General features: G+C 44.8%; 1 protein-coding gene across 13 annotated transcripts in view; it reads left to right on the plus strand.

The window, feature by feature from the left end:
• ARSJ (arylsulfatase family member J) overlaps positions 1–12,907 on the plus strand; it is a 210,330-nt gene extending 197,423 nt beyond the window's left edge. For 9 of the 13 annotated variants that reach the window (XM_074588786.1, XM_074588782.1, XM_074588788.1 and 6 more), the window contains one exon: positions 9,195–12,907. In XM_074588786.1, the coding sequence (XP_074444887.1) occupies positions 9,195–10,596 (1,402 nt within the window). In that variant the 3' untranslated portion in view covers positions 10,597–12,907. Of the gene's footprint in view, positions 1–132; positions 1,354–9,194 lie in introns of those variants that run through there. The other 4 variants (XM_074588792.1, XM_074588793.1, XM_074588794.1 and 1 more) reach the window with 2 other exon arrangements.
• Positions 12,908–23,587: the final 10,680 nt, after the last annotated feature.

Raw genomic sequence — 23,587 nt, forward strand, 5'->3', positions numbered from 1 at the left:
TTGCTCCTGGTTTTCCTCCTGTAAAAGTCGCTGAGGCAGGACTAAAGAACTCATCCCTTACGAACGAATTGGTTTTCCTTTGTCGTTTGCCCGCCTTAACTTCAGAGAAATACGCAGGGACGGCCAGTTTGTGTGAACGTCTCTTCTTGCCAGGGTAGCTCCGGTATACTGAGCTCCCAGCGCCGCATTTCTTTTCCTTGCAACACATTGATTAGGTGTAATATCCGATGGGATCTATTTTTGCCGAGAGCCCAGAATTTGGTGGCAACGTCTGGATTTGTGGTTGACATGCGAAGGATTGAGTCAAATTGTTTTCTTTTCACGTCGCTTAACATGTAGACATGAAACCGAGAGCGCTGATGATGCAATTGCACATTTTTTCTTTTTTTTTTTTGCCTCCCTCTTTTTTTTCCTAAATGAATAAAGTTGGAAGCGTTGTGCTCTGTTTCCACAGCTGCGGCGAACTGGGAGCAAAGAAAACAATAGCTGCATACGCACATCTGCATTCCAGCTGCTGCCGACTCCCACGTTCTCCTTTATCCTCTCCGTCCTCCCATCTGAGCAGATAAATTGCCTCAATGACAGGAGAGGTTAGTGGCGGATGTGCTGCCAGTTTAATAACGTTTTTGTAAAAAACAGGGGATTGGTGTCCGAAAATACTAATTACAGCTTAATTTGCGGGGGTGATTTAAAGCGGAAACCTCCGCTTGAGTTTCATTTGGTGATTTTTGCTTTTTCCCTGCCCTTGCGGCCGGGGAGAGTAACCCCGAGGAAAGGCAGATAAAGGTTGCCGGGGTGTTTTTTTTTTTTTTCTCTCCCAGCTTGGTTCCACAGTCGGTTATTTTCTTTTTAAAGCTGGCAATTCCAGAGACGACAGTTTCTTTCCCGCTGTTCGCCAAGCTCTGCCTCGCCCCTGGGGCGCCGGTTGGGTCAGCGGGAGTTGGGGAGATGAAAGAGAGTCGAGCTGGTGCCTATCCCCGAGATGCAAAATTGATGGAAATGGAGAGCCAGAAAAACCCGACGTTTTCTGGCTTGGTTCTCCAGCTTTCCAGCAGGGGCTGCCGGGGCTTCTGAACCACCGCCAAGATTTCACTGGAAGGCCCCCTGGTTCTTGCTGGTGTGATAAACGTTGATTTTTTCTTCCCGTAACTCCAGGTGGCGTTTCTAGGTGCTGGGTGATAAAAATACGATTTGCAGAATAAGCGATGTAGCGGTGTAAGGACGCTATTCGTATGACCAAACATCAGGGCTTGTGTGAGATCAGAGTTTCCGAAAGACTTGGAGGTTGAGTTAGTGCATCAAGATCCAAATGGCGTTTGGGTCAACAAGGATACCTCAACTCCTCGCAAAAAGGTAATGGGAACAGAACTGATGTTATTAGTCCCCAAATTAATCGCTGCTTTTTTTTTTTTCTATTCTTTTCCTGTCTGGAAAGAGTCTTAGCTGATGTAAAAACACAAAAAAACCCACGCCTGCTCCCCAAAAACTTGAAAGTAGGGCAAGATTCAGAATCTTTCAAGTGAAATGTTTGCAGTAGTGCTGCCGGGGTGGTAAAACGGTAAATAATCGGAGTTAGAGTTTTTATGTAAACGCTTGGTTTAGGAGCGGGTATTTTCCTGCCCTGATTTATAAGCACATAAAAATTCGCGGGATACGGCGGAGGATGAAATGAGCGTGTGTATGGCTGTGTGTGAAAACTCCGGTTTAGTGTTACGTTGGCCAGCACAGGGAAAGTCTGCACAGGTTCCGAGCTCGCGTTTCGTCTTTAACGTTGCATTTGCTTCTCCGATCCCTCTGCGTTCATAACCCGCCTCCCCCCCCCGCCCCAGAAAAAAAAAAAAATAATCTTAAAGCTACAAACTAGGAGATAAAAATGGTTAAATGATGATATAGAATAGTTTGGGTTGGAAGGGACCTCAAAGCCCGTCCCGTTCCATCCCCCTGCCCTGGGCAGGGACACCTCCCACCGGCCCAGGTCGCTCCAAGCCCCGTCCGGCCTGGCCTTGAACCCCTCCAGGGATGGGGCAGCCACAACGTGATAGATTCATAGAGGTTTTTTTCGCCAGGAACCAGGACTATGGGTGCCTACTTCAGAAAATGGACAGTCTTTGCCTCCCTCAAATTTCTTAAAATGAATAAATAAATAAATAAATAAAAAATAATTAAGCGGAGTTGGTCAGGCTGTGGGACAGTATTGCGTACGCCACTTGCTGCAGCAGAGCTCATCCAAACCCTCCAGCCGTAACTCCCGTCCCAGTGAGGAACTGCCTCCGTACCCTGGTCGTAAATTTTGCTCCTCTTTTTTTTTTTTTTTTTTTTTTTTTTTTTTTCCTCCCCCTACGAGGAGATTTGCTTCCGTAATTCCTGCACCCACCATCTCAGAGGAGTAAATCCCTAGCTGGAGTACCATTTGCACGTATCGTATCATATCGTATTCATATCTTCATTCAAACCACTGGGATGATATTCTAGCTATGCAAAATATCTTACCCCCAGTCTTAAGCAGGTAGAAGAACAGGCCCCGTAAACCAATGCATCCTTTCTACCCTTAATTCATATTGTTCAGCAACAGGGTACTTTTTGTGACAGATTGTGTTCTAATGTCGAAGGCATTTCCTTCACTCCTCGGTGGTGTCCAGAATTTTAACCAGGACAAAATGCGGCACGGCTGGCTGGAGAGTTATTTCCATACCTCTAGCATCGCTCATGTTCATGGCACAAACTTTGATTGCTTACTTTGGTCCCGTTTCAGCCAACTACCTGGCTGAAATCATATTCTTATTTAAACTGTATGTCGAACTGAAGCCTTGGCTGTAACTTTACTTTGGAACCAAGTATTCGGAGCTTAGGGCAGGAAAAAACCCCACTTTTCTCCCGCGCTGCTATTTTTGAAAAACAAACTGTAACTTTTATATAGTATAGGCTCAAGGCTCCTTGAGATTGTTTCTGAGAAGCATGAAAATACATGAAATAATTCATATATTGCATGAAAACCAAAACTTTCATGCTAGCGTTTAGTCCCGCGGACTAGCACGCGGTTGCCGTAGACCATCGGCACTGAAGAACTGTGATTGACGGAGTTTAGCCAAAACCTGGTTTTGTCTAGAACAGATAGTCAAAACTTGCTACCGTAATAAATGCTGAGATGCCGGCTGCCTGCTTTTGCTCTCGTGGAAGCAGGGTAAGTGGGAGTTAGCAAAGGCAAGACTGGGCGCCCGTCTCTTAAGTTAGGAGAAGACTGGAAATAAGACGTGAAAATTGAGAAAGCATCAGTACGTTTACGAAATGCAAAACAAGAAAGAAGCACCGTGGCTACGGGCTGTGGCTTTCCGTTGCCATCGGTCTGAAGGGACTTGGGAATTGACGCGCGCTGGCTGCTTTGCAGCGATTCGCGTCCGGCTGCGTTAGCTTCGTTTGCATCTCGTTAAAACCAGCTTAGCTCTTTCTCTCTGCCCCAGTGCCTCCTGTATCAACCTGCCCCTTTTCCAGCTTTGCGCTGCGATTTTAATTTTTAAAACCTTAGCACATTCGGCGTAAAACATTGAGGTTTTTATGGCAAATGTTTCTGACGCAGCGTCATTTTTGTGTGATTTTTGCCCCCCCCCCGCATTGGTCCATGTCTGATCCAGGAACTTTGCATCTCTCTGCCGTGCTCTTCATCAGCCTGTCTGGAGGGCTGGAAGCAGGGGAGCTTCTGGCCAGCTTCCCCTTCCCTCGCGAGCATCTTACAGAGCTCAAAACAACTCGGAGGTAAAGGAGACCGAACATAATCTGTCCGAAAGAACAGCTTTTTCAAATGATTAGGGTTCACAGGCTCCATGCAAAAGCCTCCGTCCGCTATGAAGAAGTCTTTACGATTTCTGTTTTCTCTTACTGGTCGTTTTCTCTTACTGGTCTTAACGCCTCTAAGGATTTGCTGGTGGCAAATGGGATGGTGGGTTGTTTTTTTTTTGCTCCCCACTCCCCTGGGCCACTGGGGACTGGAGACCTCCAAGCAGAAAGTGTCATCAGTTTCTATATTCTTTGCTCCTCTGGCGTAGCTGTGTTTCTAGCTGTCGTGCGATACAAACAGTTTCGGGTAAGATGTCAAAGGCTGTTCTTCTAAACCTACTTAATAGACTGGGAGCTCCTTGCCGTATTTTATTTTTAACAAGGAAATGCGTAATCATCAATAACGATCCCTTTAATTAATGTTAGCCGGCATACCCTGGTGCTGTTGCTCTGTTTGCACCTCCTTCTGGCCAATGATATTTTTTTTATTATTATTATTATTTAAAATATTCTTTTCTAAATCCTAGGCTAGAGTTTATTATTTTAAAAATTGAGAAAATTTGTTCAACATATCCTCAGCTATGCAAGCATAATAAAAATACGTTTTCCACGTGTACGAACTAGAAATATGCTAGCAAAAGTTCCTGAAATTAGAGACTTCAAACTGTGCTTCTTTGTTAATCCTCAGCGAGCCTTAAAAGAATCTCGTCTTGGAGGCAATTGCTGCAGTATTTTAAATTTGTGAATGCTGAAAATCCCCGGTTTTGTACACGCAGATGACAAAATTAGAAACATCCCGGCTTCGTTCTCAGTGCAGAACCCACCCTGGAGTTAAGGGGTGTGGGGGGGAAATACTGAATAGAAAACTCCTTAGGGAAACTCGTTTTAAGGAAAACGGGTTTGGCCTACACGTGTGTAAAGCTGGCCAAGCACCCCGGGGAGGTGAGGTGTGCCAGGAGAACCTCTTCTGCCAGCCAGAGCCCCGTCCTTGCTCTCCGCTTCGGGGGAATAGTAGTGAAAACGTGCGAAGGTGATGGCCACGGATCCACTTCTCGACTTCGGTTTGCTCTCCAGATGAGGACTGGGAAACTAATTCAGCCTTCCTGAGGACATCAGAAGGGGGAAATTAAGCCTCCAAACGTTAACGCGTTCCTCAAGCTCGGGTCAAATTGACTTTAGGGTCCCCGTGGTGATTTACAACCACAAAGACTCTGGCACTCGAACGTACGGTTGACCCTTAACAACTTAATGGTCTCTGCACCTGGAGGCTGAAGGTAGGAGTAACGTAAAAGCCGCTGGCTTTGTGTCTTTCTAGATTAAAACAGGAAGGGAAGTCACGTTGGAAAGGAGTATCGCGAGCTCAGACTCAGGATGGAGGATTTATTTGTTTATTTATTTGTTTTCCGAAACCTCTGGAATATTTCTCCCAGCATCCCAGCGGCCAAGGGCCCGCGAAGTCACCGAGATACTCCCTCTGGGAGTCCCTTGCTTTAAAGTTTCCGCTACAAACGAGTAAACAAAGCGGTGCAACAGTCAACTAGCGTGAAACAGCTGCCTGGGCTGGAACGGCCATCGCAGCGCTCTTACGGGAAACATCTGACCGACTTCCCTGCTAGTGAAATAGAAATAAGAGTAGAAGAAGCGCTAAGAGCCATCCCCGAGAAATTAATTTTCAATTATTAGCTGGACGTTTCGCTTGGGTTTTTCCACTTTACTCAGTTCCTTGCTCTGCCCATTTCAAATTTCAGGTGTCTTAAGCGGAGACAAACATGGTCTAGAAACTCGGAGGGGTCCGGAGAAAGAAAGCACAGTACATGCGTATCAAGTATTCACAAGTCCTGAATATATATATATTCCTTATATACGTATATATTTATGCACTTTACATACCTACGTTATATGAATATACGTATACTTTATACAGAATATTAGCAGTTTATTACCTTTATGTAAAGACTGTCCATAAAGGTCAAAGTCTAAAAAAAAACTATGAAACGAGATTCGGCGGCTTGTCAGCATTTGCTTGTATTTAACTGTTTACTAGTGTTGTAATTATCTTAACGAATTCCAGGCTGTTCACGATCGTAACTTGCTTTCTGCACTGGGGGTTAAACTCTACCAATTTATTCTAAAGAACTAGCTAGTCTTGTGGTGGGAAGCGATGAAATCTATAGCGTGTATTTCACAGAGGTTTCGTGGCAGTTTTTGGCCTCGTTGAGTTTATCTTCTAGAGAACTCCCCCTAAATCAGCATCTGCCTCTTATTTCCTTTATGTTTCACCTTGTTCAGTTTTTTTTCTTCTCTTGCACGGTATAAATAGAGTTTCAAAACAGTAATGTTGTTGAGACGCTCTTCCTATTGCTGTTAACGCCGTTTACTTCCACGTAATAACTGTCTTTTGCTCAGATTACTTTGTTTTCCCCTGAACGGTCCGCAAGTCCTTTGAAAAAGCAAAATACTTTCACTGAAAAAGTAATGTTGGCACATAATGGATCAATTAGGAAGGCAGGCGGCGCAGAAGAGTGAAACAAATCTTCACCGTTTTTGTCACGGTAAAGAATATTCTGGTAACGAGAGGTTGATCCGTCTTTGAAACGTCTCTGCCGTTGAAGTACTTAGAATGGATTATTTTGCAGGTGCCTTTTTTTACGTACGTGAATATAAAGATGCCCGTGGATTTGGATGTGTGCGTAGATGTGTATGGAGGAGCAGAGCTGCGCCGTAAATAGCGCAGACACGCGCAGATGGGAAACGCACGGCAGGTGCGCAGGAAAAAGGCAGCGGCGGAGGGTTGAAGCAGGGCCGCTGTCGGTGCGGTGCAGCCGGCGTATTGAATAACTTGCTGAGGGGACTGCCGAAAATATAAAATACGTTGCTGTATGCCGGATATTTTCCGAAGCAGAATACATATAACTGAGGCTAATTCTCGATATTTTTTCGGTTCGGCCTTTGTCAGATTAACAGCGTAGGAATTTCACGCTTGGGCGTATAATTGAACGACCCGAGCTGGGGAGGCCACGTGGTGGTTATGAATTCTTCATGATAATTACCTTTGTATGAATATCGGACTTTCGGTGTAGGCTTTGTCAAGAGGCACGTCGGTGTGCAATGTGTCGCAAATTCTGTTGCCTGTTCTCCCCAGGAGAAGGGTGGAAGGATCTCTATTGCAACAACATGGCTCTTTTTAGAGAAAATTCTGACTTTCAGCAAAATGAGCTTATCAGGACAGGAGAAACTGTCCGGCTGGGACCGGGGGTTGATCTCACGATAGAGGAGGCCGTCAAGGTTTACGAAAGCAGAAGCCATTTACTAAAATCGCAGGGTGCGGGCAAGGACTTTTTTGGTTGGATCGTAGAATTATGGAATGGTTTCTGTTGGAAGGGACCTCAAAGCCCACCCAGTGCCACCCCCTGCCCTGGGCAGGGACACCTCCCACCAGCCCAGGTTACTCCAAGCCCCGTCCGACCTGGCCTTGAACCCCTCCAGGGATGGGGCCTATATAATATTCCCTCAAATAAGGGGAATTTACTGCAAGAGTTTAACAAGGCAGAGGAAGGAGAAGGGGAAGGGAATGAAACGTCTTGTGAACGAGTCCCTGAGGGCTCTCAAAGACGGAGTGAACTGAAGTACGGGGCGCTGCCGTTAAGTCAGCCCCATCTCCTTATTGTAGTGTACCTGTTCTAAAAGGAGAAGAATATTACACTTGAATCACGGGAAAGAGGTGGGTATTTGTGTGTGCGTGACGTTCCTTTTACAAAAGCAAAGTGTAGGTCCCGGAAACCCCGAATTTTGAGCGTACGCTTTAACTCCTGCAGTATCTCCTGGGTCAGCACCAGCTCGCGAGCGCGGGGACGATTGGATGGCGGGGCTCCAGGTCCCCAGGCTGGTGACAGGAACGATGCTCCCAGACGGTGCCAGAGAGACAAAGGAAAGCAGCAGCGTTACAGTGTGTGCTGGGCGCGGGCTGGCTTCAAGCAGAGGAGGCGCAACACCCGGAGCTTCTGCAATAAATTAGTTAGGCTGGAGCTTCTGGTTCTGTGGCAATAAGTTGAAGAATGAAACGGGAGTTCCACAATTATTACAGATTGGCAGGCGTTAAAGACATCTACGGTGCCTTCTAAGATCTTGGCCAGGAAGACATCATATAAAAGCAGACGTTAAGTTATTTATGGACAGGCAGGGCCTAATGTTTTTAATTTTCTAGATAGCTCAGGAGGCCCGTCGGATTGGCGATACTAGCAGAATGTGTCAGGACGTTCCAACTCCTACCACCACAAATTAATAAAAAAAAAAAAAAGTGGGTGTGGGGAAAGATTCGCAGTATTGGTAGACCTCGCTGTTGTATTCGTGACTGCGAATTTAATCAGTTCTCACAGGCTTTGGTTTACAACGCGCTGTCACGTTTTATTTTTTAGTGTCAAACTGATATAAATGGATTTGTCCTTGATTTTTGAGACGTACTACTGCCCATGCTGAATTCATTTTCTGATCATCTGGAGGCCATATGTATTCTTTACACATAGACTGTACGGCACTGCAGAATTTATTATCCTATCCTTTAAATATACTGCTGTTACACGCTCAAAGTCCAGCATATTTATATGCTGGAGATACGTATTTTGACTAGCTCAGCTCAGGGAGGGAAACATTTGATGGAACGGTTGGGCAAGGACAGAAAACGACTGCCAAACACGAGAAACAGCGATGGAATTATCGCTTCCTTTCGAGTGATCGCTCGTAAACCTCTTTCACTGGAACCGCGGATGCGTCTTTGAGTTTTGGCCGGGATATTTGCTTTTCACGCGTACTTATGCCTCTTACTCAGGAGATAAATGCCGGGGCGCGGGACTGTAGGTGTTCCATTATGCACGTGCTGATGACTGGCTCCGTTGCTCTAATATTAGTAATATTTCTGCTAAGTCATAGCCCGTGTGCCTATCGCGTGATGGATGAACGTAATACAGAAGGGATGCCGGAAAGCTCTGTGAGTTTGACTGCTGGCTTTAAAACAGTCGTGCCCAAAATAATGGTTCACGGGCAGCGCGTTGCCTCTGAGGTCCTTTGGGGTTGCTCACAGCTACAAGGAAGTTAAAGCATTTCCGATGAGGCCAGCGGGGAGGGAAGCGTGTGATGCTGCTGTGTCATGTTTCTCGTTTGGTATTGTTGCCCGCTGGCCAAAGGATGGCGGGGAGGGGGGAACCGCTCTTAAACACTTGCGAAGCGAAACAGATGCCGTTCTCCTGTTTCAGCAGATTTAATAGTATGACCTCGTTAGTTTTGGACGTAGGCACTTCCAGATACTTCCAGAGAAAATTGCTGCGTGCACAGGAATATTTTCCATCAGAGCGGGTGTCCGTGTGTAAGGGGCTGAGCGTTTCTTTCCCCCCCACCCCACCTGATGCCTGTCTCCTCCTTGCCCCCAGGTACCAGATACACACCGGCCTCCAGCACTCCATCATACGGCCAACCCAGCCCAACTGCTTACCTCTGGACAACGTCACGCTACCTCAGAAGCTGAAGGAGGTTGGTTACTCCACGCACATGGTCGGCAAGTGGCACTTGGGGTTCTACCGCAGAGAATGCATGCCCACGCAGAGAGGGTTCGACACTTTCTTCGGCTCGCTCTTAGGCAGCGGCGACTATTACACTCACTTCAAATGCGACAGCCCCGGGATATGTGGCTATGACCTGTACGAGAACGACAACGCGGCTTGGGATCATGACAACGGCATCTACTCGACGCAGATGTACACACAAAAAGTACAACAGATCTTAGCTTCTCATAACCCCAGGAAACCTCTATTCTTATATATTGCTTACCAAGCCGTCCATTCGCCTCTTCAGGCCCCAGGCAAGTATTTTGAACATTATCGGTCGATCAATAACATCAACAGGCGAAGATACGCCGCGATGCTCGCTTGCTTGGATGAAGCCATAAACAACGTGACCCTTGCTTTAAAGAAGTATGGTTACTATGAGAATAGCATTATCATATATTCTTCAGATAATGGTGGGCAGCCAATGGCCGGAGGAAGTAACTGGCCTCTCCGAGGAAGCAAAGGGACCTATTGGGAAGGAGGTATCCGTGCTGTTGGGTTTGTCCATAGCCCCCTTCTGAAAAACAAAGGGTCTGTGTGTAAGGAGCTTGTGCACATCACAGACTGGTTCCCCACTTTGATCACACTGGCAGAAGGGCAGATCGATGAAGATATCCAGCTGGACGGCTATGATATATGGGAGACCATTAGCGAAGGCAGACGTTCTCCACGGGTGGACATCTTACACAACATTGACCCGATTTACACCAAAGCCAAAAACGGGTCCTGGGCAGCTGGCTACGGGATCTGGAACACCGCCATTCAGTCCGCCATCAGAGTGAATCATTGGAAACTACTGACAGGAAATCCGGGATACAGCGACTGGGTACCTCCGCAGGCTTTCAGTAATGCGGGCCCCAACCGCTGGCACAACGAACGCGTTTCTTGGTCAGCTGGCAAAACGGTGTGGCTTTTCAACATCACTGCTGACCCGTATGAACGAGTGGACCTCTCTGCAAGGTACCCAGATGTAGTGAAGCAGTTGTTGCGGAGGCTTTCACAGTTCAATAAGACTGCGGTTCCCGTTCGATACCCGCCTAAAGACCCTCGGAGCAACCCAAAGCTGAACGGAGGAGTCTGGGGTCCGTGGTTTAAGGAGGACGAAAAGAAAAAGAAATCAGATAAAAGTAAAGGGGCGAATAAGCAGAAGAAGAACAAGAACAAGAAAAAAGCAAACCGGAAAAAAGGGCAGTCGTTACATTGCCGTTCACGTCTTGCTGGTGGATAGACCCTAAGCGCGCTCTTCTGCCAAGCCAGCTCGGCCCAACTTTCTTGAACTTCTGACAGCACATACTAGAAACGCTAGCTCTGCACTATGGATGAAAGTTGTCGTCTTTTAATTTTTTGCTCTGATTTCACCAGCGCTCTGATTTTCACTCGGCACTCTGCCTTGAGCGTACGTAAATGTCCACGTGACACGCGTTCTCCTCTACGGGATGAATGGCGCTCACCCGTCGCAGCTACGTTCCAGATAACAACGGCGATGATACCTAATTTCAGTAAACTTATTTGCGATAGACCAATGGCGATTCCTTGCCTAAATTAGTTGGAATATTTGGCGAGTATGGAGATGTTAATGCCGGATGTTCGCAAACTGGCAGATGATTCAGAGAGAGAAAGGAAAAACAAAACTTGAGAACCCCCGTGGGTCAGAGAGTGTCAGTCACCGACCCATGACAGTTTTTGATACAACACGGCAAAGACGCGAAGCCGTCAGAGTAACTTCTTAGAGGTGCTGGGAAGGGAGGGGGTGATAGGAGGAAAGCTGCTTTGAATTAGATTTTGTCCGTCTTGCCCAAATCTGAAATGTTTTTAAACTTGCCTAGGTGTTCTAAGCTCCCCCCATTTGCAGGAGAACACGGCGCCGGTTGTTATTCAACACACGCGAACAGCTGGCACGCGCCATGCGTAATTTATTACAGGCATAGACAAAAATCACATCACCAAAGTGAATGTAATATTTAAAACACTTTAAGATAACTCTACAACAATATATAAAAGACATAATTTATTTCACAGCACAGTACTTCTTTCTCTTCCCTTAAAACTTTTTAATTACTGGGTGATGCAAGGTACCCCTTTGGGTGCTGGGGTTGTTTTGGGGTGTTTTTTTTCCTTTGATTTGTTAATTTTATTGCCATTCTATCATTCAGAGTTTTATTTAACAGATCCATATCCTCAGAGTACTGTAAAACAAGAAAATACTGTATTACACTGCTAGGATGAGAAAGGAGAATGATTCAGGTGCATCATTTCATTATGCATTTGCCTCCAATTATTTTGAATGTAACAAAGCGATTATTTAATTTAGTAGTCACGTGACTATTGTTTGGTTTCTGTACAGAAGCTAGGCCATCTTTATGTTTGGGGGTAAAAAAAATTCTACTTTAAACCTTTTATTTATGTATCTATTAAAATAGTTTATTTTTCTGGCATTCATAAAAGTAGTCTGCCTCTTTTTTGCATCAAAGATAGCAATTCTGTCCTTGTTTATTTTAAACGAACTCAGTAAGCTGTTTTTTTATTGCTGTTTGCTTTCGGTGCAGGTGTGACTTTACGGCACGTCGCTTCTGACACAGAACTTCTCCTTCCCCTATGTCTATAATTTGGGACCTGGTTCAAACTTTGCCCTTTTCCAAGGCGTCTGCATGAGTGATTAACGGATGTACTGACGGCACGCTCTTGGTGATCTGTGATAATTGATACAATACCCGTGCGCGTATAAGTTTCAAGATGAATTGATTTGGGTAAAATCGATGATTCGTTTGTTGAATAGCTATAACTTTTTTCTTTTTTTTTTTTTCTTAATTTAAAATAAGCACGCTTTTCAACTGCGTCTCGCTTGACTCAGAAACCACCTTTTATATAAATGGATTACAGTTGAAAATTTTAAGCATTCGTAAAATCAAGTGCACGCTAAAATCCGAATCATTTCCAACTCTCCAACACCCCCTGACCTTTTTGGAAAAGAAACTAACTGCAGACGTATACTGCCAAAAACCCAGTAAATTGCATATTTGTAGCTATAAAGCAGAATAAAGCCGTCATTAATGAACGCTTAGAAACAAGCGAGTCATATTTTAGACTTACTTTTGTGATGAATATACTGGGGAGAAGTCAGAAATGGACCTCCTGGATTGTTACCGATAAGTCATAATTATAAAAGGATGACGTGTATCTGCATAAGCGTTTGATATCGTCACTGTCGTTTTTCATATTGTGTGGTCCTTGAGAGGACTAATTAATTTTCTTAGAAATCTGTGTAGCTTTACTTAAGATCCAGACTATTCAATGAGTAATCAGGAACTCAAATGTTCTCTAATTTCTCACTTTTTTTTTTTTTTTTTAAATGTACCGTTGACGTCCTTAAAAGAGATGATAATAACGTCTCGAGGTACCATACTCCAAAACGTGGTGTATGTAATTCATGTCTTTTTTTGTCTTTGAGAAAAAGTGAGGCGTTTGAAGTTGGTCTGGGTGAGCTATCCCAGCTATCCAAACTGGAGAAATGTCGAAATGATGACTTTTTGTGATGTATACCTTTTCGAGCTTGGGAAAGAATCTACGTGTCAGCAATAAACATCAGGAGAGAAGCGAAGGACGCAGGAACTGATTTTGAAACGTTATACCGTCTAGGTCCCAACTTCACACATAAATCACGATGTTTACGTTGGAAATACCCCTGTGTCGCTCACCGAGTTCCGCATTAGAAAGAAATAGTCACGTTTCTGACTTTCCAAGGTCATTTAAAAAAGGCCAAAATTAGACGGGTAAGCTAAACTGTGCATAAAGGAGGACTAAGATATTTTAATTTATTTTGGCATAATAGAAACAAGGCACCGTAATTAAGTGTGATCCTCCTGGAATCAACGATCCCCTTTTTCCATGAAAGTTTTATGATCGCCTTGGCTTTTATTGGACTGAAGCAACCCGAGAGCATTAGTCTCTGACAACATTTCATTCTATAATTATTTATGTCTGTTCTCTCGCAGGCAAAATGGGAGTCCTTGAAAAGAATCGGCGCGAAGCGGATCAGTTCTTGCATGCCTCTATATTAAATAAACGTGCCACAAGCGTTAAGTGTTTGTAGAGTACGCGATGGGAGTAGGTTTTCTAAGGCTGCACTTGCTCTTAGTTAGGTGATGCCCTTGAAATCGATACTCTGGTCTGATACAAGGGCAAAAGTTGGATTTCGAGCGGGTTTAAAAATAACCACAATTTGGGAGCCTTCCTGAATCTTTTGCTGAAAAGATCCCGATGTGAAAATACTGTGTTACAGTTTCCCTGTCTGCTCTCACTTAATACTTCTTTTTTCCCCTCCGGCAATACGCTGGTCTCTAGTTTTTGGGGATGCCGCGTAGCTCTCAAACCTGACTTTCTGTTTACAGAGTCGTAAGCAGTTCATGCGGCCTCGCAGCAGGATCTCACGGGTTACGGACGTCTCAGAATGTGTTACGTGCCCGGTCTCAGGGAAGGTATCGTAGGTAAACACCGCTGACAGTTCAAAAAAGGCTACTAACCTTACTGCAAACCCCCGGCCCTCCTAATTGCTGGGCGACGTAGCGAGGGAGTTACCGCTTTCCTGAGGCTGATAGGTTTGTGCAGAGGCACTCCTGAAAACCAAGTGATATTTGGGGTGTAAGACAGAAACTGGTCTCTCTACCCACGTGTTTTAAAAATCTACAAGAAGACTGGCTGGGGGAAGGAAATGCAGGGAGGATTTTTTTATTGGTTTAAAGTTGTCTCAAGCTTTCTATTCTCTACGTGCTATATGGGTCCAAGAAAGAGGCAGGTCCGATAGTAACTCTCCGATCTGGTCTTAGTGCCGTCCGCACCTTTGGGAGGACCAGCCTGAGCAGGGAGACAATATTTCTTCCTTTTCCATGTATTGTTGCTAGCTGTGGCCCTGGATCATCATTTCTACACCAAGACAACCTGAAGAACGAGAAGGATGACTGCAAGGAAGAGAGGAAGAAAGAAAAACTTGAGAAAGAGAAAAAAGAAATAACAACAACCAGATGTAAGAAAGCTTTGCCGTGTGCTCTGTGCTCCTTGAACGTGGTATGTCGTGCTGAATTGCTTTCTAAAATCTTCTAAGTGTGAAAAATGCTTGTGTTGACCTTTTCAGGTTCTCTCAATTTTATTCTAAAGCTCTTTGGATGACTTTTCTAATGGTTAGATGATTTTATCGTGTTGACTTTTTATTACTGTTATTGTTGTTATTTAGTTAGACATAAAGTTGGAGACAAAACACTATCCCGTCTACGGACAAAGACCAGTGGAAGGAAGTGCCCGGAATGGTAAGTAAATCTAAAATGTCAATCTTTATGTATGGGTCACGTTCCAAGATGTGAGGGAAAGTCCATACGGTTGCGGAGCTCAGCCATGGAATATGAGTTATCGTAACTAATGGAGTCATTAGTGTCTGAAGGCATCCAAAAGGTTCCTCTGTCTGCTGGGACACGAGGCTTTCTGGGCATTGAATTAGGCCATTAAACCCAGCAACTTTCTCTTTCTCCCTGGAAGTAATGGGTGCTGATTGGATTTCAGTCTCCGTGTTTTCTGCCTCCGTGTTTTTCTGTCTCCGTGTTTCGTGCACCGCGCGTTCAGCAACCAACACTCGCGCGTCTACGCCGCCGTCCGTGTTTTGAAAGTCGCCTTTTGTAAAGCGCATTATCCTTCTGCAACAGAAAGCGAGACAGCAGCAAAAGTTGGAATTCCAACACGAGGCCAGACATTGGGATGCAGCATTTGGGGAATAAACTAGGAATGGGCTTGCTGTTAAAATTTCTTAACAATTGAAGGAGCTTCGGGTTTGGTGGATGGCAAAGAGTAAGAGCAGTTTGCACAATGCAGTTGGGCAAAAGAAAGGAGTATGTCTGAATTCTCCTTGAACTACAAGGAGATACCGAATTCCTCCCAGCGGCGTACTTCGGTGCGGATGGGGGTGCTGGCTCTACCAGCTTCCACTCCAAAGGCTGGTCAGAAAAATCTCTGAAGAAAGAAACAGAAAGGAAGAAAATAACGTATGGTATGTTTTACAGGACTTTTGTTTCCAGAGAGGGAGATCTATGAACAAAGCATTGTACCTTTGCTGACTATTGTTGTGCGTTATACGCAAGTCCCAGAAAAAACACGTGTTATTTTTCAGTATGTAACATTCAGAGACTAACTACGGGTTCCTTTTGTTGTCTTCCTTGAAACCCAGTAAATACTCATCGGCGATGTTCAAGCAAAGCAAGTAAAATCTAGTTTTCTTTATACTATGTCTGCTATTAATTATACTATCAATGTCAGGTCTGCTTTTCCGAAAGCTACCCTCAGCTCAGAGAAAGATGCTGCAGGATCCAGTATACCTGTTGACCGCTGACTTAAATGAGCTGTGTTCTCAGGACGGCGATGACTTTGCTTTTGCTGCTCTCAATCTTTTATTTTCTCGTTTCCAGGAACAGGTAGAGAACGCGTGTTCTCACAGGGGGAAAAAAAAAATAAATAAAAAAAGAGCATAAGATTTAATTTAGCAGTTAGATAACACAAGCTTCACTTTAGCATTCCATTCCTGTTCGGCAGAGTACGGAATAATGTAATTTATTTCATTTGCGTGAAACATATGTCAAGGTCTTGATGAAGTAGAGGGGTTGCGTTAAAAGGCCGGCCAGTCTGAAAGCACAAAAATGTTCTCTTTCCCTGAATTATGCTTGTTTTCACCTCTGCCAAGCAAGCTAATAATAAGGGATATAAATACAGTTAGCAGCCTGAAAGAAGATCGAATTCAGTGCCTGGATTTGAGTTAACGTTGCGACAAAGGTACATTCCGTGATAGGGTTAAAAGTTATTTCGTAAATTCCACTTGTTTCAATTCCAATCAGGGCAAGGTTGCTAAAGTTTAGCTTGTGATTGAAATAACAGAACTGATTAATCCCTGGTACTGTGAATTTCCCTAACGAGTGGAGAACGGGGTCCTAAAATGTCATACCAACAGAGCCTGACAAAGGCATTTTTAAAATTCCTTACAAGCATCAGAGTCTCGGTAAAAGTCAAGTATTTACTCCCCTAAAGTGAGTGCAGGCCGTGACGTTTGTTGTCGTTCCCTAGGTTTGGTTAAAAAGGTCGCTTTCGAGAAGGACTTTAAATGCAGCTGCGCTTCTGCTGGTTAAGGTGAGCCAGCACCGAACTGCGGGCAGGAGGAACTCGAAGGGGCTTTAAACGAAGAACGATTCTTCATTGGTAGTATACGGAGCGCAGGTTGGAAAAGGACATCACGAGCATCAGAATCCAGCACCTTAGGAGAGGTTTCCCAAAAGCTAAATCGATAGACTAATTCACTCCTTTTAGATAACCAAGATATAATTTTATTTTTTAAGATGGCTGGAGAAGGAGGGGAGAAAAGGGGGCTGGAGAAAACAAAGAGCACCAAGCTGTGACTGGTATCATAAATTGAATGAAGAAACTCACAGTTGTTTAAAAGGAACATTTTGGGAGAGCGAACTGAATGTCAGTAAAGAAATACTTCATCTATCATCATCTGTTTTTCTTCTAAAAAAAGCCAACCTTCAAAGCTCTGCATATTGGCAAAACTTTAAGGCCCAGGGGCGTAACTAGGAATATCTTGCCTTTGGGCAGCCCTCTTAAGTCTTTCTCTGACAGCATACCTTTTTTATAGCGATTGGTTCCGCTTTTATTTGGGTTTTCGTTAGCAGATTTGGTTACGTTTTACCGCCCTGAACGGAGTGAATATAGTTAGTGTTGATAAAGAGCTGGAGCTTTTTGGTCGGTGGTGTTTATCTTTACCGAACCGTTTAGGCTCTCTTGCTAAGCAATCTCTTAGCAAGAGACTATTTCTGTTATACTTAAATAATTGATCTCTGACTACCGTGTAGCTATGGAAATCACATTTGTGTGATCTCCCTTCTGTTTGGAGAGCAGGGGACGGTATTTTTGGGGGGGTTTTTTGCCTTTTTTTTTTTGTGTGTGTGTGTGTATGGTTGGACTCGATGATCTCGAAGGTCCTTTCCAACCATGAGGATTCTACGATTCTGTGATCTGTGGTTGCTAAAGGTTGCCCTCCACACGGAACGGTGCGCAGAGAGGCCGAGGGAGCGCACAGCCCTGGCCTTCAGCCCAGAAGACTTCAGCAACTCGCAACCTGTCGTCTTCAAACATGGTTTCTTTGAGATTTTTACTGCTGCTAGAATTTATTCTCCCTCCCCCCTTTCTCTTTGAAAAGAAAAAGGTGAAATGATTAATTTTGCTTTCGACATCGGCTGTGAAAGTCTGCTTGGAAACCCCCCTGGGTGGAGTGAGTAGGACGAGAAGAACAAGAAGTGCCTGGTTTGCGTCAGGAGGAACACGCTGTGCTGCTTCCACCCCCACCGCTCTCCTCGGCCTCCCACGGCCCCAGCTACCCAGTCATTAACAGGAGAGTCATTAAACTCTTTAGCACGTGAGTATGCCGAGATCCAGTAGTTATCCCCGGATACTGAGCCCGTTTAGACGAAACGGTACCCTTTGTGGTTCCTGTCCTTTCTTTCCAATGTCTTTCTTACTTCCATGCACCGACTAAACTTGTGGGATGGTTATAGTAAAATCAGCGGAAGGTTTTTCAGCAGGCTGAGGGATCTCAGCTGACATCTGTTTCCTTCTCATCCGTGCCAGCGGAAGACCAGCGTGAGGACTTGTACTAAAAGAAAGTCCTTGACGTCCAGCTAAAACCATGACTTTCTTGTATTGGTCGTGGCTGTTCCTCAGAGGTGGGCAGGAAAGCATTTCATATAATGTAATCCTAAATTCAGCTAACTTCATAAACAAGCGATAGCTGTTCTCCTTGTGCGTCTGCTTACGCGGTGGACTTGTTAAATATACAGTGTCTTGCTCAAGACTCAGGCTTGTAGGTTGCCATTTCCTACCCTTCCCTTCAGTTCCCATTTCCTCACTCAAACCTAGTACGTTCTCTTTAACTAGATGATAACTGTTACTTGAGTAAACATGATGAAAAGCATCCAGTTCTGATTTAAAGCCAAAAAATACGAAGAATCTATCGCTTCCCATTGTAGGCCTCTTGCAATAGTTAATATCCGAGTTAAAAATATATATGCCTTCCTTCTAATTTGAATTTTTTTATTTTTATTTTTTTCGGTCTGGCTACAGACTGCGGCCTCATGTTACCTGTATCCCCAGGACTAAGAGTCCTTTGGCACCTGGTGTTTGCCTCTCGTCATTGTACCTCTGTGTTCCAATCTTTAACCTTTAAGTATTCCAGTTTTAGTTTCACTCAAGCTACACACAGGAAGAAATACCGCCTCCTGAGAAGAAAGGAGTACTCCTCTGCCTCTAATTATTCGCACGTCCTTTGTGACTCTCCAGTTGATTTAAGGTTTCTCACCACTCCAGCCATTCTCCTGGTGCGCCTTCGTTCCGTGTTACACATACTCGTATTTTTTAGCGACACATATTTTGTGGAAGAGGCTGAATTTCTGTGATTCTGTGCATTTTTCAGGCAATCCGCGTCTCTTCGCAGTTGCCCTGTCCTCCCTGTTGTATACCGCTCCAGCCGCCTTTGCGTTACCTGCAAAGCTTGTCTGCAGTCATTTATTTTTTTTTCACGGGCTGGACCCAAAACCGCTTCCCGTGAAAATAACCTCCTTTTAATGAGGATTTCTCATTGACAGCTACGTTGGCGGCCCATCAGGGAGCCGTCGCTGACGCGATTTGATGTGCGCTCTGCTGGTACTGGCGGAGTTATTCTAACCTGTTGATCGCTTGGTTCAAGTAGCAAAACAGTTCGGGCACCCAGGAGTCGTGAAAGCCTAAATCTCCTGCGACGGGAGGTGGAGGTAACGCTCAACCTCTGCCCTGAGCCTAGAGCATCCCCTGCTGCTTCAGTCCCGGGATGGCGCTCCCAGTCCAGGAGCCCTGGCTGGGCACGTTGTGTTTATTTTTGTTGTCTGCCGGGAGGCAATCTTTTACTCTTTAGGTGATGTTTATTCTTATACAGAGAAAAAAAAAAAAAAAAATAGAAAAAAATATCAAGTTTTGAACTGTCCTGGAAAAACGATGTTTTCTCACGGCAAATGCCGTTCTTTGTCTCAACTCCTACAGCCATTTTCTAAAAGGCCCCTGCGCGAAACAGAATTACCATCGTGTTGGGTTTCTCCCGGTTCGCTCGGCCCTCAATCTCCTGTTCTCTTCTAGAATTTTACGTCTTGTCCGTCTTTCTCTTCGCTTGCAATTGTCACTTATTTTCATTAAACGCAGTAATGCCGTTCATAATTCTGCATCCGCACTGGGTCCTGTAAGCGTGTCGGCTTTTAAGCGATGCAGATGTTCCCTGATCCGCAGTACGCAATAAACAGGTTACCCCGTGCAACTAGATGAAAGATTAAAGCGGTGCTTTTGTTAGCTAGTTGAAGCACAAGCTTTTGCTAAATTATCCAGCATGCCTTTGCCTGACCATCTGTTTCAAACGGAAATGAATCTTTGGCTTTAATTATAACTCTCTTATGAATATTATTTTTTCTTTTCTCTTCTAACCCAGTCTGCCCTTTCGGAGACTGCTCGAAATCTCCCTGTGTTGTATGAAAGGGGGCGTGGGGCCAGCAGAGTGGCTGGTAGTGTGATTTCATTTTTATTATTTTTTTTTTATTAGCCTTCCTGTTAATGATTTTAAATCCATTTATGCACTTGCTGCAAGTTGAAGCAAAAAAAAAAAATCTGTGTTCCCACACTGTGTTTACAAATTTGCTCGAAGATACCGCGTTATGAAGCAAGTCGAAGTACAAACATGTTAAACCATATGGAAAATCCGCCCCAGTCTTGCTAAATTGTTCCAATGTTTAATTACCCAGATCACTAAAAGCGTGCACCCTCTTTCTAATAGTTTTTTCTAATTTCGTGGTCTAGCCCTCCGATCGTACTATAATTCTTGACGTCTTCCCCGTGAAGGTCTGCATGGATTGAGACCAAAGACAAAAATCTCTGACTTTGGGTGCTGTTCTCCAACAAAGAGTTACTCATCTCAGTAAGGATTTGTCATTGAAGTGCTTTGTAGATTTTAATTATTTTATGGTTTGGTTTTTTTTCAAAGAAAGGGTGAAGTCATTCTTTTTATTTTAAACTAAATGGAGGGCAGGGAGGAGGAAACGAAGAGCTCCGGGGATGGAGGGGGTAGTCCTTACTGTTGGTAAGACCTTCTCTGGAGCTCTTGGCCTTCATCTTGGAAGGAGTGGGAAGGGGAGCTCTCCTTCCTCATCCCCTGGTAGAGCGGCTTCCTTTTCATTCACGTCGTCAGCAAACCATTCGCCCTTCAGTTCCTTCTAGCTGGGTTGGCCAACATGCCCTGCGCATCCAGCGCATAGTTTTCTCCTCCACCTACCCAGTTTGAATCATAGCACTGTCCTAACTTGCATTTTCTGTGGTGCAGGGCAGCAACTCCTTTTTATGACCGAGAAAGAAAAGAAAAACAAACTGCGTTACGCTTCCTGGCATGTTTTCCAGCTCCACTAGAGAACTTGGCCCTTGCTAGTCAGTAAGAAGACCTTGAGCCAGCAGAGGAATCTTCTTCCTGCCAAGCTGTCTTCCTGAGCAGAGGCCAACTTATAGCAACGCAGCGTGGAGATGAGTCAGTGAAAAATGGACTTAGGTAAACAGTTTTACACTGCAAGAGGGGAGATGTAGATGAGATCTCAGGAAGAAATTCTTTGCTGTGAGGGCGGTGAGCCCCTGGCCCAGGTTGCCCAGAGAAGCTGTGGCTGCCCCATCCCTGGAGGGGTTCAAGGCCAGGTCGGACGGGGCTTGGAGCAACCTGGGCTGGTGGGGGGTGTCCCTGCCCAGGGCAGGGAGGTTGGAAGTAGATGGTCTTTAAGGTCCCTTCCCACCCAAACCATTCCGTGATGCTATGATTCTGTGTTACAGAAATTTATGCCGTGTCTCCAGAGACAACTGCGTTTATTTCTTCATCCAAGGACCACTGAGATGGGGAGGTATTTGAAGACTCCTAATTGAAATCCTAGGGTAAGTGCTGGTCTTCTCCTCGTAACTTTTACTCATGCAAATTTCGGTTCTTGTCCCTCCTCATCATCAGCTGTTGGTGCACACCATCACCACGCAGGCCTACGTGTAGCCCTGTTCACGAAAGAGTTTAGCTCATTCTTTTAAAAGGATTTCCAATTTAAAAGGGTGCCGGATTACCTTTTTATCTTCTCAGAGGTATTTTCTCTCCAGAATGACCAGGGTAACTTTTATCAAGGCACGTTTTATTCAAATGGCTTCATAAAATTCTTAAATTAAAAGCAACATCTTTTGAAAATACAGGTAAAAAGAAATGAAAATGAGAGGTATTTCTCGTGTCGTATATCTAGCTTTCACTCTACAGAAGTTGATCCAGACAAGGCATGCACAGGATACTTGCATTAAATAAAGACCTTTAATTTTTAGGAGAGAAATTTCTCCACTCTTCCCTCGTGGTCAGTTCAACTGTACTTGTTAGGCCCCGTGGGTGTTTTATAGTAGCATTGCAATAGGGTTTTTCGCCTCTTCCACAGGCGATATAGATAGATATAGCTAGATGGACTTCTTCTGGGGGCACAGACATTCTCTTTGCCCTCAGAGGGCAGATTGCCTTACTTTAAACGGTGACAGAAGGTGAGGAATCCTTCCTGCTCCTTTTAAAAGCGCTTGGCCATCACAGCGTTCCTCTGTTACCCGTGAATTACGTCGCTCTGCCCGCCTTGGGAGTTTCACGCAGTGATTTGTGCGGTCCTTCTCTCCGTGCGGGCCACCCAGACCTTGGATGCCGTGTCCCACATTCTGTCATCTTAGCACTCACTGCCACCATTAAAGCAGCCCGTGGTTTTTTTAATTTTCCTGTCGTATTTCGCACCACTAAGTGCTCGCACAGAAAGCGTATCTACACTAAATGTTTCATATGGCTCTTAAAGGAGTCCTGAGAAGGGTTAGCTGTTACTTTATAGAATGATAAAGGCAAATGTCTTCACACTCCTCCCTTCCCCCCCCATTTCTGTCCTATATGCAGTCAGTGAAAATGATTCACTCTGATTCATTCTCATTCCCTCCCAAGCTGTGTCCTTCCCTGAAAAGTACAATATTTCTTTTCATAATCTCCATGAATACTGTGGCTGTGACTTCTTTCTCCTGTGTTTCTCCTCGCAGAGAAGTTTAGCAGCAGCTCCCATAAAGAACAGGCATCTGAGGAGCATGAGAGAAAAGCTGGTATTATATCTGGGACCAACTCTCTGCACCTCTCGGAAAATAATATATACCAGCTCTTGGTCAAGAGAAACCTGCTCCAAGAATTGCCCAGCTGGACCTTAAAGTTTCTGGGCTGTGAAACGCAGAATAATAGGATTAGAGAAGCAAGAGATGGAAGATACCTACAGAGTTCTCTTCCTTTCCCTGCAAATGAAGGCTATGGCTTTACACGCTCGGCCTCTGGAAAAAAAACAAACCAAACCAAACCAAAAAACCATCAGTGACTGTACAGATGTAATTGGCTTGTGTAAAGCAGGAAAGACGCTGGTGTTTTCATCCAGTGCTTCGTCGGTGTTTGAATGAAGACCTCCAAACAGCGTTCATCTGGATTTTTACACCAGCAGGTGACTGTTTAAAACCTGTATCCTCCGTCGCTGTCTATGTCTATATTTAGTACAATAAAAGATATTTAGGCAATAAAAGGTAAGCAAGAGACTTGCAAGCATTATCACACGACGTTAGCAAAGTTCCTCTCACGGCAAGACAAACAGTTGTATTAAGCAGCCTGACCCTGGACACCTTTCCTTTTCCAGTCGTAAATTCTACAGGATCGATGACTTCTGAGTGTTTATCGTTGGCATTAGTCCCTCTCTGTACATCTGGTCCGTCGGAAATGAAGCTTTGAGTATTTTTTTGGGGTTCCAGCTGCCCCGCTTCGGGATGCGAGAAGCGCGCTCGGCCTCGTTAAACCCGCAGGGCTTGGACGCTGTTCTCGCCCTTGGGCCACAGTCAATGTTGCGTGTGGGACCCAAGGGCTGGAGTCACTCCCTGCCATGAAGCTCAGCGGCAGATCCAGAGCCGACTCCGACGCGTCTCCGCGCTTCTTCAGCTGCTGACAAAAAGGTGATTTTTAAAAAAAAAACAAACAACAAACCAAAACCAAAAACAAACCCAAAAATCCCTCAGAAGTTAGCCAGATGTCCTCAGAGAAGCTGAAGATGGAAATATTTCTC

Source organism: Larus michahellis, chromosome 5 (assembly GCF_964199755.1).
Source record: "Larus michahellis chromosome 5, bLarMic1.1, whole genome shotgun sequence".
Lineage (NCBI taxonomy): Eukaryota > Metazoa > Chordata > Aves > Charadriiformes > Laridae > Larus > Larus michahellis.